Source organism: Tamandua tetradactyla, chromosome 7 (genome assembly GCF_023851605.1).
Source record: "Tamandua tetradactyla isolate mTamTet1 chromosome 7, mTamTet1.pri, whole genome shotgun sequence".
Taxonomy (NCBI): domain Eukaryota; kingdom Metazoa; phylum Chordata; class Mammalia; order Pilosa; family Myrmecophagidae; genus Tamandua; species Tamandua tetradactyla.
The window spans coordinates 123,575,943-123,594,411 of record NC_135333.1 but is presented as its reverse complement, the minus strand read 5'-3'; the positions used below and the strand labels follow the sequence as shown (position 1 = coordinate 123,594,411).

Here is an 18,469-nt window from a genome sequence, read left to right as displayed (position 1 = left end):
AAAGACAAACAAAAAAGAAGAGAATGAGAGGAAAGAAATTGGAGAAAGTATATAGTACCCTTGAACAAACAACTCTTTGGAGGTATTTTACTATAAAAGGAAGAAGAAAAATGATACTTCAGCAAGAGGAAAAAGTAGGCATCAATATACAGGTTTCTTTTGTTGTTAAGAGAAATTACAGCATGTTTTTATGTGGATATATAATTATAAATATTACGATCCACAAAATAATCCAACAAACTTAATCACTACATTAAGATGGAGAACTCAAGGTCAGAAAAGCCTAAGAAACTTGCCACTCAGTCACCCAGCTAATAAGTGACAAAAGCCACATTTCACTTAATTGTATACAACACAATGCTGCTTTCCTTTGCTTAACCTTGATTTAGGGCCTAATGTTAGCTTAATCACACATTTTTAAATTAAAGAAAACAGGATTTTTTTTTAGTATCTGCTATATAGGCGTAAGATGCTGTACTGGGTGTTTTTGAAAAATAACACTAAATAACACTGCCTTTACTCTTACAGAGTTTACACTCCAGCCATGAAAATAAGTCAATCACTTAAATGACTCCAATGCATGTAAAATCATATACACACCATATATGACATGCAAAATGTTATCGGCATTCAAGAAAAACGTCCCTTTTGGGGCTAGGAAGTGAAAGGATTAAAGGAAGCTTTATAGCAGTGGTAACATTTCCTCTGAACTTGAAGGGATGGATAGGATTTTGATAGACAATGTTTAGACTGAGAGCGCCTCAAAGGTCATAACCATGTCCTAGCCCCGGAGCCTAGAACGCTATTTAATGAATGTGGGTGGAGTGAACAGGAAGGACATTCTAGAAGGAAGCAACAACAAAAAGGATCAGAAACTGAATACATGAAGCAAAAATGAAACAGATCAGAAAATGGGAGGAATATGAAAATGAATGTGCGTGTATATATATGTATCTAATTTTTTTGAATTTTATTTTTATTATTTAAAAAAATGTTTTTATTGTAAACAACAAACATACATTCTTGACATACAAACATTCTTGACATGGTTACAATGAATGACTCACAATATCATTACATGGTTGTCTACTCATCACCATTAACATTTTTGAACATTTGCATCTCTCCAGCAACAGAAATAAAAAGGGAAAAAAATACCCTCATACATGCCAAACCCCTCACCCCTTCCTCTCATTGACCACTAGTATTTCAATATACTCAATTTATTTTAACCTTTGTTCCTCCTATTATTTATTTCTTATCCATATTTTTTACTCACCTGTCCATACCTTAGATAAAAGGAACATCAGACACAAGGTTTTCACATTCTCGCAGTCACACTGCAAAAGCTTTATCACTATACAATCATCTTCAAGAAACATGGCTACTGGGACACAGCTCCACAGTTTCAGGTACTATCCTCTAGCCTCTCTAATATATCATAAACTAAAAAGGGGATATCTATATAACGCATAAGAATAACTTCCAGGATAAGCTCTCGACTCTGTTTGAAATCTCTCAGCCACTGACACTTCGTCTCATTTCTCTCTTGCCCCTAATTTTTTCTTTTTTTGAGAGTAAGCGCACTTAATTGGTCATGCTTCTCTTTACTCTGACTCCTGTATCATCCATCTTTGAGAAAATTCTCACTTGACACCACCCTCATCCTCTTCCAGATTTTATCTCATTTCTCTGCTGCCCATATTTCTTTAAATAACAAATTATTGAGATAATTCACATGCCAGGCAATTCACTCCCTTAAAGTATAAATTCAGTGTTTTTGTAGAACATTCAGAGTTGTGCAGTCATCCCCATAATAAATTTTCCAAAATTTTCATCATCAGTCATCTCAGCCCTAGGCAAACAGGAATCTACTTTCTGTCTCTATAGATTTGCCTATTCTGTACATTTCATATAAATGGAATCATACAATATATGGTCTTTTGTGACTCACTTCTTCCTTGAGAATAATGTTTTCAAGGTTCATCCATTTTGTAGTCACAGTACGTCATTCTTTTTTATCACCTAAAGACATTTCATTGCATGGGTATATCACAATTTATTTGCTGATAGACATTTGGGTCGTTTAACTTTTGCCTATTATGGATGATGCCACTATGAACATTCATGCACAAGCATGCACAAGTTTTTGTACAGATATATGTTTTCATTTTCCTTGAGTATAGTCCTAACAGTGAACTGTTGAGTCATACGGTAACTCTGGATTTAACCTTCGGAGGACTGCCAAACTGTTTTCAAAAGCAGCTATTTCATTTTACATTACACCGGCAGTACATGAGACTTCCAATTACTCCACATTATTATCTGCCTTTTTGATTGTAGCCACCCTCGTGGGTATGAAGTGGTATCCCATTGTGGTTCTGATTTTATTTCCTTGGTGACTGCTCTAGTTTGCTAGCTGCTGGAATGCAACACACCAGAGACAGATTAGCTTTTAATAAAAGGGGATTTATTTCGTTAGTTCTTCAGAGGAAAGGCAGCTAACTTTCTACTGAAGTTCTTTCTTACGCAGGAAGGCACAGGGTGATCTCTACTGGTCTTCTCTCCAGGCCTCTGGGTCCCAACAACTTTCTCCAGGGTGATTCCTTTCTGCTTCTCCAAAGGCCTGGAATGAGCTACGGAGTGCTGAGATGAGGTATGCTGAGCTGCTTGGGCTGTGCTATGTTGAGCTCTCTCATTTAGGCACCAACCAATTAAATCAAACATCATTCATTGCAGCAGGCACGCCTCCTAGCCAACTGCAGATGTTATCAGCAACAGGTGAGGTTCACCTGCCATTGGCTCAGGTCCACAGCATAGAACTAGGCACCTTCACCTGGCCAAGTTGACACCTGAATCTAACTACCACAGTGACTAATGATGTTGATCATCTGTTCAAAATCTTTTGTATATCTTTCATTTTTTCTTCAACAAACATTTTTAATATATATATATTTTATTTTTATTTTATTTTATTTTGGGGGGAGGTGCATGGTCCAGGAATCGAACCTCGGTCTCTGGCATTGAAGGTGAGCATTCTACCACTGAACCACTAATATATAGATTTTTAATTAGAGAAGTTGTAGGTTTACAGAAAAATCATACTGTATCTCTTCTTTGGAGATATAACTATTCAGATATTTTGCCCATTTTAAAATTGGATTCTGCTCCCCACCTTAATCAAAGTTCTTAAATGATCAGTTTGTACCCACTATCTATACTTCCTAACCTTCTATTCGCTCATTTTTTATTCTCCCTTTCACTCTTCAACTCACTCCACGCATACTTTTGCTCTCCACTCCTCTGAGTTTGCATGTCAAAGTCACCAACAACCTCTCTACTGCCAAAATCAATGACTATTCTTCAGTCCTTATCTTCTAGTACATAACTCTATGGTTTGCACATATGCATTTTAATACCTAACAATCTCTATTCTAATCTATATTTTCCCTTGTGCTGGGTTTTGTCTGTATTTTTCTGTTTTACTGCACATATTCCTATGGAATAAAAAAATGTCAACAAATAATGAAAGGGTATATCCAGGAAACTGCAAATAATACAACTAGGCTAGAGAAGAATTAATATAATGGAATCATAAGGGAGTAAGGTAGGTAGTATGTGGAAAGAATGGATAGATCATGGATATTGGGTTAGGGATTTGGAATTTTTTTAGTAGGTAATATGAAGCTGTTAAAGGTTTAAATACAGGAAATGCTTACTGCTAGACTGCTGGATTACTGGAAGACAGTTCTGGCAGCAAATACAAAATTACTCGGGGGCAAGTAGTAGGGGATGTAGAAACAGGAGGCAAAGACAATCATGGGGGAAGCTGAATGTAGTACTGTAAAGGTAATCGATAATGAGGGCATAAATTAGGGTAGTGGTGCTAAACAGGGAAAGGAGGGATCACTGGAAAGAGATTACAGCTCAATTGTTACCCACTGAGTTAACTTTATTACTGGTAACAAAACTAACAGCTGCCACCAGTTAAGAGTTGTTAGTTCTAAATGTTCTTAATTCTCCATTCTATCAAATTTAATTTGATGGAAACTAGATGGAAATGTAGTGAACACATATTCACATACACAGAAACTTATTTCTTCCTGTTAAAATTATAGTAATGCTTCCCACATTCTTTTCTCCACCGAGTAAACACTTTTGAAAATTTCGGGTAACTCCAGCTTCTCAAAAAATGAGGCTTTGGCAATAGGCACGAGTCGGTCCTGCTCTCCTCCTTGCTTCCCACTCCCCATTGGTATTCATTATGTTAACGGCAAGAAGAAACAGGATTTAAGCAATATAATTTGGAGAAAGCAAAGTATCTCAATTTAAACGCAGTCCCCATTCTTTTTTTCCAAAGAAATGGTTGTTGATCCCACGAGGAGTTAAATTATAACACATGCCAGGGAGATGACGTCAGTGAGGGCGTGGCTAGCCCTTTACAAGTCTGAAATTCCTTTAGTCCCAAACATTTCCTCTTTCAATCTCACCTATATTCAAATCTCTTAACTGATGCAACTCCTTCAAACACTGAAGAAAGAGTGTTGAGACCCTGGAACTGTGACCTTTTTACTTCAGCCTTTTGGTTTTGGGAGCGTTTTTTTTTTTTTTTTTTTAAACAAACCAAGAATAATTTGAAATGCATTAAAAAAATGTTTTTAAAAAGTACCACATTAAATTATTTTACAAAATCCCTTTTTGAAGGCCACATTTCCCACCTTCTGTGACTATTTTAATTCCAGAGAAACAGAAATTCATTATTACACCTGGAGAAAGAATCTGCCTTTATTAGGCATTTTACATTTGTTGCTACATTCCTGTATTCACCATGAGCCAAAAAACAATAAGGAAACTATGATTGTCATTGGCTCCTTAGGAAACACATCTGACAAGTGAAGTATATAGATATTTTTCAAAATAAATATAAAATAATATAAATTTATAATATAATATAATATAATATAAAATAAACCTATATTTTAAAGTCAAACAAATAAAATGAATATTGTATTCTTTCAAATAAGCAAATTACAAACTCCAGTGGTATACAACTAGCAGCTTTTCCAACTGAGCTCGCTGACAATTATTTTTATTCCACAAACTACAGGTGATGAATACAACAGTAAATTACAATGTAACAATTCTCCTTGTATAAATAAAGCAGGAGAAATATTTCATTTGTACTTATTTTTCGTAAGTTTAGAATTTGGTTGTCCTTTATTTCAGTTTTTTGTACCTTTTGGACAAGTCCAGGAACTTTATTACATAGACTTGTTCTATTTGAGAAACTGAGTTCTTACTAGAAATGACAAACAACTGTCCAAGTTAAAACTTTGCCTTGGCATAGAAAAAGCTCTGGGAGGGTACATACACCAAACTGCTCCCAATTATTTTCCTTGAAGGGTGGAATTTGGATGAGGAGCTATAAGACTTCACTTTGTATTTCATATACTTCCTTATGCTTAATTGTTTTAAATGGGCATGTGTTACATTTAATATTAAAAACTAATAAAGTTACTTTAAAATTTTATACCTTGAGCATAAAAATGAACAAATTACATGAGCAGATGCATATGAAACACTTCCTGGAGTAAGGAACACATTAAGCCCTATATGTCAATACCTGCATAGAAAGCAAGAGCTTTAGTTTAAATATATCAATATTGAGATTCACAAGCCCATATACACACACGGAGTTAGATACATGGCCACAAAATGACGCATTTAAACAGCATCCTTAGGTGCCAACGTGGTACTAGTCTGAAAGAACTCAAAGAATTCTTGACAAAGATGTTAGTAATTATGTATCTACTCACCCCAACTCCCCTTGATCCAACTGTCTCCTGAACTGTTTTTCAAACCTTACAAGTTATTGGGCGGAAATACAAGATTTGAATTCAAATCCACAACTATACCTCCTGTTCCCTAGACTATATTTAGAGACAGGTTATATGTTTCTTATATTCCAAAGTGGAGAAGCTGGTAGAGAGCTGAGAAAAGGGAAGATATTAGATAGCTCCAAATACATATAGAAAAAAAATTAATTTTTGGAATTCATTTTACTTTATTTTAATGGGTTCTGAGTTACCTAGGAGACAAGGGTAAATCAGGAAGGAAATTTTATATAATATATAAAATTTGAAGAGGATAAAGACAGATGAAATTCCCATTATTAAACTATATATCTTTATAGCTATCTATTTATATCTCAAAACTAATGATAATCAACAGATAGGTATGGACCCATATTTCTTAAAGATGTAAACATAAATACCCATAAACTAACACTAAATTTTGGGGGTCTAAAGACCTACTGCCTTGTCCAGACCTACCTGTAATGGTCCTTTTAGGTATCTGGCAAAGCAGCAGGAATCCTTCCCCACTCCACCCCCAATGCTACAGCAGATGAGCAAAAGATATCCCTAAATGTCTTTGACCCCATTTTTCTTCAAAGAGCAGCTACCACGCCCGCCGACAGTCTCCGTCGAGAGTCTCGGCATTTTAAAGGGTCTTCCTGCTACGGCATTTAAAAGGTTCTTCCTGATCAGTACTGAGTGCCTGGAAGATACTCTATCTCCCCAGCCTGCCCATGTGCCCAAGCATAGCACAACTCTCTGGCAGCTGCGGGTTAATCATAAACACTCTGAGGATCCCTGCTGAGCCGACTATCTGCAGAGCTGAAGAAGCAGCACCAGCTCAGCGGCAAGACCCAAAGAATCACAGGGCTTTCCGCTTTATCCCCAAGGAATGTCTTCCCGCAAGACTCCTCCACAGGCTGGGTGGGATAGGGTCTCTAACTAGTGTGGAACAGTATACCCAGTTCTTGATGAAACTGCTGTGATTTCAGTGGCTATTTGATATTGCTGGGCTATGGGAGGAAGGAGGGGCTGGGGAAGAATGGAAACAGTTAATCACAAGGATAAAATACCCTGGGGCAGGGGAGCTGGGGGCCAGGGTCTGAGATGACCTACAGCAAGAAGTCAAACTAACTTCATTTCACAAAGATACAAACTTGCAAGCTTGACTGGATTTTAATTCCTTTGCCTTCTCCGGCTTCATATACGGGGACTGTAAATTCCAGGACCTCCAGAACCAGGTGAGAAAAGATGCGGAAAAGAAGTGGTGGAAAAGGGAGAGGCTCTGAGAGGAGAGAGGAATCCTGTTCCACTATTCAAGGAGAATGTTAAAGCCAAGGGCACTCCCGGATTCCCAGAAAAGGAAGTAGCTGAATTCCAAAAAAGCACTTTTCCCTACCTTCTTGTTGTTCTTGTTATAGCCAAAAGTCGGTATTCCAGGCCTGGAAGTCACTGATAGCAGCATTTTCTCTTTAATGTTAGGGAGCTGAGAGAAAGAAGAGGGAGAGGGAAAGGGAGGGGGAAGCGAGAGAGAGAGAGGGAGAGGGGAGAGGGAAAAGGGAGGGGGAGGAGAAAGGGGGAGAAAAGGAGCTAGAGGGAGAGATGAGGGGGCGGGTAGAGAGCAAGCTTTGGCTGCTTGTTTACGTCACTGAGCGAAGTTAACCGGGAGTCTGAAAGAGGCATTTCTACTGGGTCCTAATGCCCAAGAAATTTTGTTGTTGTTTTTCAGGCTTAGTAAAGTTGGAAAGAAGAGGCTTTAAAGGTCTTAGGGTCTTGGGTCTAACCAAAGACCCGACTCTTCAAATTTATCCCCATTCCTCTACAAAGAAGTTCTGATTCTTCTGGAAAAAGAATGAGAAACTGTCTTTACATTTTAGAAGAGGATTTCAAGCTTAATTTTAAAGGGGCCACTGGGACACAGCCTTGGAAAACATATGAAGAAAATCATACTGAGATAGAGTAAGTTCGATGAGCTCAGGGCTTCCCCACTTCACATTTGTAGTGAACTTAATATGCGAAGAAGGAGCAGACAAAGGAGCACACCCAAGCACAGAGACAAGCAAAACAGTATGAAAAATAACTCGTTTCAGATCCTTCAGGATAGTTCTGTTCCTCTTGGGTCACCCGAAGTGGCTAATGCCCCTCAGTCCTTTTTCAGATCTTCCCAAGATGACTTCATACTTAAGAAGCAATTGTCTGATTAGATTATAATACGAAATTTGCTGCCTAGTGGTTTCTTTGACAATGTGAGCTTATCTTTATCCCACTCTTTTCTAGCCTTCAAGGACCTTAAAGCTGAAACAATTACAGCAACTCACCAAACCTGGAATTTATGCCCAAACTGAAGTTCACAGAGCCGCGATGTTTGCTCCGAGTTGTCTCTGAGCTGTAGAGAAAAACAACTGTTTAAAAAGCATGTGATTCACAGAGATGAAAAAGATCATCCTTAGAAAAGAAGAACACAAACTTAAGAATCAAGAACCTAACACAGTTGCAACATCACTCACCTCTAATTGTTTCAAAGAAATATCCTTGGAGGCATAGCCTTAGCAAGAAAAGGGCCTGGTAGGAAACCGATAATTTAAGACTGATACCCAGTAACCATTAGCAATCCAAGTGGAACAGTGACATGGAACAGAAGACTGGGCCACCTTTCTGCCATCACAGCTATTCTCTAGACACATAAATTAACCCTGTCTGCTTTGCCACAGCCAGCATTAAGCCCAAACCCTCCCTAAAATGAAGTCCTAGTCTCTGTTCTAGTTCTCCTGTCACCTATTTTGCCATGATAATGGAACGGACAGTCCTAACATTCTACAGAGTAAACCCACACACACACCCCACCCCCAATCTCAACTTTCATTTCCAATAGGACAGGAAGTGCCTGCTAAGCTCAAGGGACACAGGAAGGGTGGGAACAGCCTCACTTTGGGAATTGGAAACACAACAGCCAAACAGAATGAAAATAAAGAAATAAATAAAGGCACCTTTCAGTGATACCATATTTTTTTAAAAAGTCATTTTTTAGTCCTCAGAAATTCTCATTTATTAGAGGCCAAGTTATCCTTATAGTTTAGGTCCTTGGTTGACGTCTTCTCCCTTATTCTAAGCATGAAGTAAAGAAACCTTATTCTTTTTTTTTTTTTTTTTTTTAAAGCTTGGGCAGGCACCAGGAATTGAACCTGGGTCCTCTGGCATAGCAGGCAAGTGTTCTTGCCTGCTGAGCCACTGTGGCCTGCCCAGAAACCTTATTCTTGAAGGCCTAATTCAAAAGGGTAATCAATCTAATTTATTTATTTATTTTTAATTCTAATATTCTTAAGGTATTGTGTTCTCTCTGTGCCTTAATGCTTAATGATATCTTAGAATTTAAAGTAGTTAAACCAGGGGCTTTAGAGAGAGACAGATCTGAGTTCAAATCCTGACACCACAGTTGAGACCAATTATGTGACCTTAGGCCAAAGTTACTTAGCATCTCTAATTCACTCATTTGTGAAATGGGGATAATGACCTCTCCTCTGGCCTTTAGAACCAGATCTCAGATTTGGTGTCTTATTATGTAACTCACAAGCTGAGTTACACTGGAAAAATTACTCACGTCTGAATTTTACTTTTGTCATCTACAAAATGAAGAAAATAAATAGTATCTACTTTTCTAAAAGCATAGTGAAATGAAATAAGACAATGCACGTAAAGACCTTAGAACGGTTCCTGGCACTCGGGTAAACACTCAGTAGATGTTAGTTCATTATGATGGATTGCTCTACTGTCTCCCAGGGTGTATCCTTCTATGTGTCACATAATCTAGATTTGATTATCTGACATGACCATTTCCAAAAACCAGTATCTTAGTTACATTTAAAAGATTAAGGACTAGGCAGGCTAAACTCACATAACTGGAGAACACTGAATAAGAAGTTTCAGGAATCACCCATTCCCAATCCAATTTCTTCTTCTCTTTTTCCTCCTGCTCCTTCTTCTTATCTTCTCATCTCTTATCTCTTGTCTCTAAGAAAAAAAGAAACAAAATAACACAGAATAAAATAATATAGAATCAAAGAGCACTAGAACCAAGACACCCCAGCTCCCATTTCTCTTCAAGTCCTGCTACTTTAAGAAATAGAAATAGATTTAGGAAAAAAAAAAAAAGTAGGCCTTTCATGCATCCTAAAATTTAACCCTATTTCTTTACTAAGAGTAGATAGTTCCATATAGAAAGATAAAGATCCAGTTAGACAAACTATATTGTATGAACCAATAGAAAAACCTAGATATGACTGTCTAATAAATTTAGGGCCATAGAAATAAATGATCCAGATTGTGAACTGATTTTCCAAAGGTGAATTATGTTAAAGAGCTCCCACAAGGCTGACAATCACATCCTTTATCCTGGTGAGTATATTTGTAAAGGATTATGTAATTCTGTGAAAGGGGTGAGGAAGTAAATGGGGGTGGGTGGTTAGATTCAGGACGTGTGTGGCAAGGAAGAATCCTATTTCCTCCAGTGTATTTAGTTTGACCATCCCCTCTGCTTTCCATTATATTGTCCATATTTTTCTTAGATTTAGACAACGGCCCTCAAATTCTTGGTTCTCAAGGGCCTAGCATTCAAGAGTTGTTTTAAGTTAGAAGTAAAATAAGTTATCTGGAATTTCTCTTGGGGAAAGAGACATTTCTATCTCTGATTCAATACAACCTGATTTATGATTTGTCCAGAAAAATAACACTTTTAAACAAGTGTCCCAAGTGAAGAAGTTGGAGGCTAGATTAACACTGATCTGTATGCTGAAAGATGGTTACATGCCACCATTGGCAGCTCCCCATCAGGATGGAGAACTCAGAAGAATGTATTACCTGCAGATGTGTTGGACACGAGCCAGACATTCAACTGGAAACCAGGCTTATGTAGCACATGTGCCCGAAAGCTACGAGATAGGAGATAGGGTGGCTTTGCTAGTGAAGTTTTGAATGTGCTTCAGAGATCTTTATAACAATTAGGGCCAACAATGCCTTATCTTCATCTACAAACAACCCCAGAATTATCTTTCCTTTTATTGATGAACTTTTGTGCCTCAGTGGCTAGGTATGGAAATAGTCCAAAAAGGTGAATGTATTTCCTGGTAAAGGGATGAGGTTATGCCTTAGGAAGAAGAGAAAAAGAGTTTAACACATCTGCTTCCTTAGGCAGGAAAATTTACAGAGCTGCATCAAACAACAAAGCAAAGCTTGGTCCTGCCCCCTTCTGATGTACCATGGGATAATAAAATTGGTCTAAAAATTAGAGAATGGGAAACTTTGGCCTCTCCAGTCCTTGATTTATCTCACTGGAAAACAGGGAAAGAAAAGGCAACGACTCTGAAAAATGATTTTGTCTCTATTTTGTAAAATTTCTTATTATACTACTCAGTTTTACACAGTGGACAATTCTACAAACTTCAATATAGTCTTTTACACATTAGACAAAGATAACATTCTAATTTATAAAAGAAAATGAATAGGCAATAAAATATTAATGACTATGGACTGTGAAAGTAATGACGTATATGTGAAAATTATTTTAGACCCAGTTTTTCATAGATGTTGGTGTACAAGGGCAAATCTGCATTAGATTAGTGCCATAAGCTTCTCCATAAGTTGGCGTCCAAGAATAATGTTTTCAAAGGTCATTGAGACTTCTGCAAGATGCACACAGTCATCCGCCACAAATGGCTCCACGTCTGGATTGTCTGGTTGCAGATGGGCCATTTGAATTAAGTCTGAATATGCAACCTCAAATTTCTTTCCCCAAATGTAAATATTGGCAAGTGTGGGATTTTTCATTAATTATGAAAGTACAACAAGTCTTTCTCCCTTTGTGTTGTTGCTAACTCCTTTAAGACTCCTGTTATGTGAAGCAACACTTTTACTGAGATAGTTTGTCCTGCATTTTCTAGTCTGTTGAAAGAAAGCTCTGTTACTTCCAGAGTAATATTGCTTTGCAGAACATCAGCCGAATACACCATTCCATCACAGGTTATTTGATTGCAGCAGACATCAAGGTGGCATAGGCTGGTGTGCAGGTACAGTGGATCATACGTCTGTTTTATAATATAATTTTATATATCATGCTTACACTGTAGTTTAACAAGGAAGTGATTTTCTTTTAACATGTGGTATATGGACTGTGTACTCTTCCTGTCCACCAAACAGTGTAGGATGGTTTAGGTTTATTTCCCTAATTGCTTGGTTTTGAGTTAGTGCTGTAGCAAATACGATCACACTTTGCATTTCAAGTTTAGTCTTTCAGATCTAATCCTTAAGGTTGAATTTATTTGCAGCATAAAATATTCTGCCTATATTTTCAATCTGTACTTCAGAGTTGTATTCTTATGTAGTGCTTTACCAATTCTCCACCATCGGGCCCAATATCATTACACAAAACGTTTAAATAAATGAGATTAAGTTGTTTTTAGAGCATTTTTGCAGCATATTTTGTGCCCAAATCACAGAGGAGGTTATACCTGATATCCAAACTAATAATATATGGATTTTTCCTTTAAAATTCTGGAAAAAATCCAAAAATCTTTACCTATTATTCTTTCTAGTGGCATCAGGCAATTGCCAGCAACAGTTTAATGTGATTCCTTTTTCCAGTCCTCTTTTACTTTCTTCATCCTCTTACTGGAGTATATTCAATATAAGAGGATTAATTTTCTGTACCTTTTCCATACAGAGATTACAACAATCTGTAATCAATCCAGAGTCTGGTAATAGATTCTAGAACGTGCTTGTCAGCCAAGGCCAGGACCAGAGTGAATGCTGGGGCTGGTGAGGGAGGGGGCTTCTTGAGGCAGGGCCACCGTTTTCCTACCCCACCGCAGCGGGAGTGACCTCCTATAAATATGTAATATTTTATGTAGTATTATAAATAAATAATTATAATATTGTAAATATTATATTATCAGAATTAAGAAAAGTATAGTCAGAATTCCTGAGGTGAAAGTTCAACTATTTTCCTCAAGCCAGACCTTTATTTAAAGCAGCAGGAATACCCAGCAGTTTGTCTATTCTTAACTTGCACACTGGGTGATATTTCTAGGGATAAACTTATAATAATGCAAATAGCAAAGGGATCTGTAGAAAACTGCAGTTGCTGGGAAGTGCTGGTAATCAGGTGTTCAAGATTCCACCTGAGTTTTTGATTCACTGTATATTTATAAGGCAATTTGCTTGAATTCTGCTTCATCTCTGGGGATAATTTGTATAATATCTTGAAACTCTCAAACAATACATTAGAACAGAATAAACAGCTTCTAGAATATCAATACACATTTTTTCTAAGGCCAGCAGTCACCAGTAGGACTCATTAGAAGGATACATTTGGTGAGAGAGACCATGAATATTTTTTATTATTAATTTTTAAAATTAAAAAATATATATGACCAAAGAAACACAAACATTTTTAACATCTGATCACTCCGTTTTACATATATAATCAGTAATTCACAATATCATCACATAGTTGCATATTCATCATCATGATCATTTCTTAGAACATTTGCATCAATTCAGAAAAAGAAATAAAAAGACAACAGAAAAAGAAATAAAACGAAAACAGAAAAAAAAATTATACATACCATACCCCTTACCCCCTCTTTCATTGATCACTAGCATTTCAAACTAAATTTATTTTAACATTTGTTCCCCCTATTATTTATTTTTATTCCATATGTTCTACTCGTTTGTTGACAAGGTAGATAAAAGGAGCATCAGACACAAGGTTTTCACAATCACAGTCACATTGTGAAAGCTCTATCATTGTACAATTATCTTCAAGAAACACCGCTACTGGAACACAGCTCTACATTTTCAGGCAGTTCCCTCCAGCCTCTCCATTTCCTCTTGAATAACAAGGTGATATCTACTTAATGGGTAAGAATAACCTCTCGACTCTGTTTGGAATCTCTCAGCCATTGACACTTTGTCTCATCTCACTCTTCCCCCTTTTGGGACCACGAATATTTTGTATACCACTATGTCCCTAGCATCTAGCAGTATCTAGCTAATTTAAAATGTTAAAATATTTGCTAAATGAACGAATAAATGGAATATTTCAGAACACTAAATTTACATCTGAAAAGATGCTACTCATTAAAAACACTGAAAGTAGTGAGGATAGTAAAAGAATGGCACATTAGGATTTCTAGGGGCTTTTCTCTTTATATTTAAAATATATATTGCTTTATATATTACGCATTTTTATTGCTTATTTTTGTCATTTTTTTCTTGAGGAAGTGAGAGAGCTTGAATTTGCCTATCTTCTAATAAAAGAGTAAACCCACTCTCACCTGTGTGCCAGATAAAACTACACTGCAGCTATCATATTAAGACATCACCTCGTGAATAAAAGAGTTAAAAAAAAACCCAGAAAACTGTAAGTACTGGAGAAGATGTGGAGGAAGAGGTATACATATTCACTGTTGTGCAGCCCCTCTGGAAGGCAGTGTGGCTGTTCCCTAAGAAACTAAATCTAGAACTGTCATATGATCCAGCAATCCCATTACTAGGTATATACTCAGAATAACCGAAAGCAGGGATACGAATAGACATTTGCACACCAATGTTTGTGGCACCATTATTCATGATAGCCAATGGATGGAGGTGGCTGGCCCAAGTGTGCATTGACTGATGAGTGAAAAGGCAAATTGTGGTATATATGTACAGTGGATATTGTGCAGCTGCAGGCCTCTTACTCCCAGATTGTGAGCTCTTATGAAGTAGGCACACACCTTACTCATCTTTTTACTTTAACACCTAAACATAATTTATGTTTAAAAGTAAAATTTTCATCTCTTAGTATCTCCAACAGTAAAGTGAATTCCCATAACTATTAAGAGAAACACTGCCACCTCTTGGGCAAAATCGTTTTGCCGCTTTTAGGAAACACTGGGAAAACAGCATAAAATTTTGTACCTAAGTAGATCAGAAGTTAGAAATCTAAACCCAGCTCTATCACTTACTTGCTGTATCACAGTGGGCAAATCTCAACATTTTAAAACATTAGTTTCCTCTTCAACAAAATTGGGATGGTATCTGTCCTACCTATCAGGGATTATCATGACAGTCAAATTAGATAATGTCCTTTTTATTTATTTATTTATTTATTTTATTTATTTATTTTTGAGATAATGACTTTAAAAGTTGTCAATTATAAATCACTTTACAAGTGGTTGAGATGTATTTTTTCACCCACTCATGATATTTACTGCACCATGTTGAGTATAAACCCATTTTATTCCTTACTATAAACCGAGGTAAAGAACCTGCAGCTACAGGGTCAAAGTTGACTCATTGAATTTTAGATGGCTAATGGAAAATTTCTTTTTCTATATATTAATGCATGCTCACCATAAACTTATTAAAATGTTCAATGTGATTGAACATAAAACTATGCTCAAATTAAAATTACATGGAAAAAATAAATAAAAAAAAAAGAACAAAAAAATTACATGGAGAAACAATTTCCCACCTATCAGACTGGCAAAAATCCCAGAATTTAACAATAAACTATTGGTGAGACTGTGGTTTAAAAAGGCACAGTCGTATATTGCTTATGGAAATGAAAAATGGTCTAACTCCTTTCACACTATTGAGCGAAATTACTTAAGCATTTACACTTCAACCTAACAGGTCTACTTCTAGGAATATATTCTAAAGATACACCGGCAAAAATAAGAAAAGACAATAAGCACAAGGCATATTCATACCAGTAAGCAAGGAAGCTATCAAAAACTACTGGAGTTATGTCAAAAGGATTCAAGAATTAACTTGAAAAACCACAAGATACCATTTCATACATATTGGAATGGCTATTACTTAAAAAATGGAAAATAACAAGTGTTGGCAAGGAAGCAGAGAATTGGGAACCCTCATACATTGTTGGTGAGAATATAAAATGGTGCGACTACCATGGAAAACAGTTCGGTGTTTCCTCAGTAGGATAAGTATAGTATTCAAAACTCTTCATAATACAGTCCCCATCTGCATTCTCATTTTCATTGGCCAACACATTCTCACACTCACTTTTCACTCCAACCAAACTGACCTAGAGTCCTTCAAATTCCCTTTCCTCATCTCCCTGCAAACACCTCTCAGCTGCCTTCCGTCATCCAACAATCCTGAGACTCTTTCTCCTCTATCTTGGCTGCCCTTCACTCCCAGACCAGTTAGATGTCTCTTTTTTATACTTCCTTCTACATATCTCTGTCTTCACAGCATTTATCACTAGGAATTTTAAACACTGGCTTTCTCATTTCTCTTGTATTCTCTAGCAATGGGCCTAGCACCCTGTAAAGCCAACAAATAAATACTGAATGAATAGAAGCTTATTATATAATTTTTTACCTTGACAAATTTATTGGTATTTTTAGTAAAATCATTCATCTCAGTAGTTTCTCTCCCATCCTGACTTATATAAATATTTCATTTGGGTCAAGAAAAGACTATATAGGAGAGGGACAGTTGTTATTTTAACATAAACAATACAATGGATGAAATGGAAAGTTCACCTATATTAACATAAGTTAAATCCACATATCTTGATAAAATCAAATCATGTAAGAACTAATAGTTCCATCTACATTTCCATTGTTTTATATGGGGGCTTATTCTGAACTTAAATGCAAGTGAACAAAGTGTCAGAAATATGCAACAGTCAGGCTACTTCTCTGGAGTCATTAATTACTTTTATTAAAAGATATCAGTGAGCAGTTACCACCAATAAAATAGCCTGAAGTTGCCTCCAAATTTGACATTGCAGGAATTTTTAAGGAAACCATTATAATGAATGCTTTTTCTATTTGTGACTATGCTTTTAAGATGCATTTAACTGTCACATTAAAAAAAGTTCATAAATGAGACAAAATGAAGTGTCAATAGCTGAGAGATTCCAGAGTCGAGAGGTTATCCTGGAGGTTATTCTTACATATTAAATAGATATCACCTTTTTAGTTAAGGCGTAACAGAGAGGCTGGAGGGAAGTGCCTGAAAATGTAGAGCTGTGTTCCAGTAGCCATGTTTCTTGAAAAGGATTGTATAATGACATAGCTTTCGCAATGTGACTGTGTGATTGTGAACACCTTGTGTCTGATGCTCCTTTTATCTACCTTATGGCCAGATGAGTAAAACATATGGGTTAAAAATAAATAAATAATAGGGGGAACAAATGTTAAAATAAATTTAGTAGATTTGAAATGCTAGGATCAATGAAAGGGAGGGAAAAGGGGTATGGTATATATGAATTCTTTTTCTGGTTTCTTTTTTATTTCTTTTTCTAAATTGATGCAAATGTTCTAAGAAATGATCATGATGATGAATATACAACTATGTGATAAAAAAGAATGTTCATATTGTATGTTGATTGGTTTTATTAATACAATTTTTTTAAAAGTTCATATACAATACAAAAATACCAAAAACAAAACCAAATCCTACAACATAGAGAACTAACAAAACTGTATGTGGTCAGAACTTTCATGATATATATTTAAAGATGCATTTTCTTTCCTTCTAGTTAACTAAAATGTAATTCTGAGAGGCTACTGGTCAATACATATACACTTCAAATAAGCCATATTAATCTATTAAGAAAGTTCAATTAAAATTGGATTTCATAAGTTAGTAACCTAAATGCTTTGACAAAATACAGAAACTGCATCTTCTCATTTCCATCTTCATACAGTGTTAATTTGGGGGGGGGTTACCTTTCAAAAAACAAAAATAGCCAAATATTTAAGCAATATGTACATTTATATATTTTTTGGTGGTAGTCTGTATTTTAAAAGAAACAGCTTCCTTACGATTTACCTCAAGTTCTGGTGGAAAAGCTTACAGGAATTAGCTAATAACAAAAACCAACAGAAGCACATTCAAAATACTGACTGACTTTGGTAGCAAATGGTAATTCTTTGAAGACTAATGAAGGTAGACAAGACCCATTATGGTAAGTGAGCTATTTCAAATACTCAACAGTTTACATAAAATTTCAAAAAATGTTTATTTTTAAGAGCTAAGCATCTGTATTCACTGATAGCAATGCAGTACTATGATGACTTGAAACAAAACAAATGCCCATAGGAAAAAAAAAGCTGTTTTTTTAAATTTATCTAAATTTACTTTCAGCCAATAATCCAGTAACATTCTCCTTCCAATACAATACTCCCTTTCTATGAGGCTGTTTTGGGGGGCCAGTTTAGTTAATGAGGGAGTTAAGAGAGAAAACGCTTGTATTTTGAACTAGGTTAAGCAGACAATAACTTTTTGCTTCCCTCTTAATATGTTAATAATTGTGTCTAAAAAAATATGCAATTCTTAAAAAGGTACCATTGCTGATTTCTTTATTACTGTAACCTTTGGAAACTAATCACATGAAACTACAAAATTAGCAAATGTTTTGAAATTTGTATATAAAACATAATTACCTCTAATTTCAAACTCTCATTTATTAGTGTACCACTCAATCTTAAAAAAAAAAAAAAGTGGCTCCAAAGGTAGTCTTATACCATTCTTGAAAAAAGGAAACTGTTCCTTTTTCAACTTTACACCCACCCCCACACCCCAATCTCAAAACACATCAT

The 18,469-nt window shown here is 36.1% G+C and overlaps 1 protein-coding gene and 1 pseudogene across 4 annotated transcripts in view; both read right to left on the bottom strand.

Moving 5' to 3' along the window:
- Positions 1-7,481, bottom strand: part of RBMS2 (RNA binding motif single stranded interacting protein 2) — an 88,790-nt gene extending 81,309 nt beyond the window's left edge. For all 4 annotated transcript variants that reach the window (XM_077111076.1, XM_077111074.1, XM_077111077.1 and 1 more), the window contains exon 1: positions 7,255-7,481. In XM_077111076.1, coding sequence (XP_076967191.1) covers positions 7,255-7,320 — 66 coding nt within the window. In that variant the 5' untranslated portion in view covers positions 7,321-7,481. The remainder of the gene's footprint in view (positions 1-7,254) is intronic.
- A 3,931-nt stretch (positions 7,482-11,412) lies between these two features.
- Positions 11,413-12,566, bottom strand: LOC143690651 (leucine-rich repeat-containing protein 34 pseudogene; annotated as a pseudogene).
- Between the last annotated feature and the right edge of the window lie 5,903 nt (positions 12,567-18,469).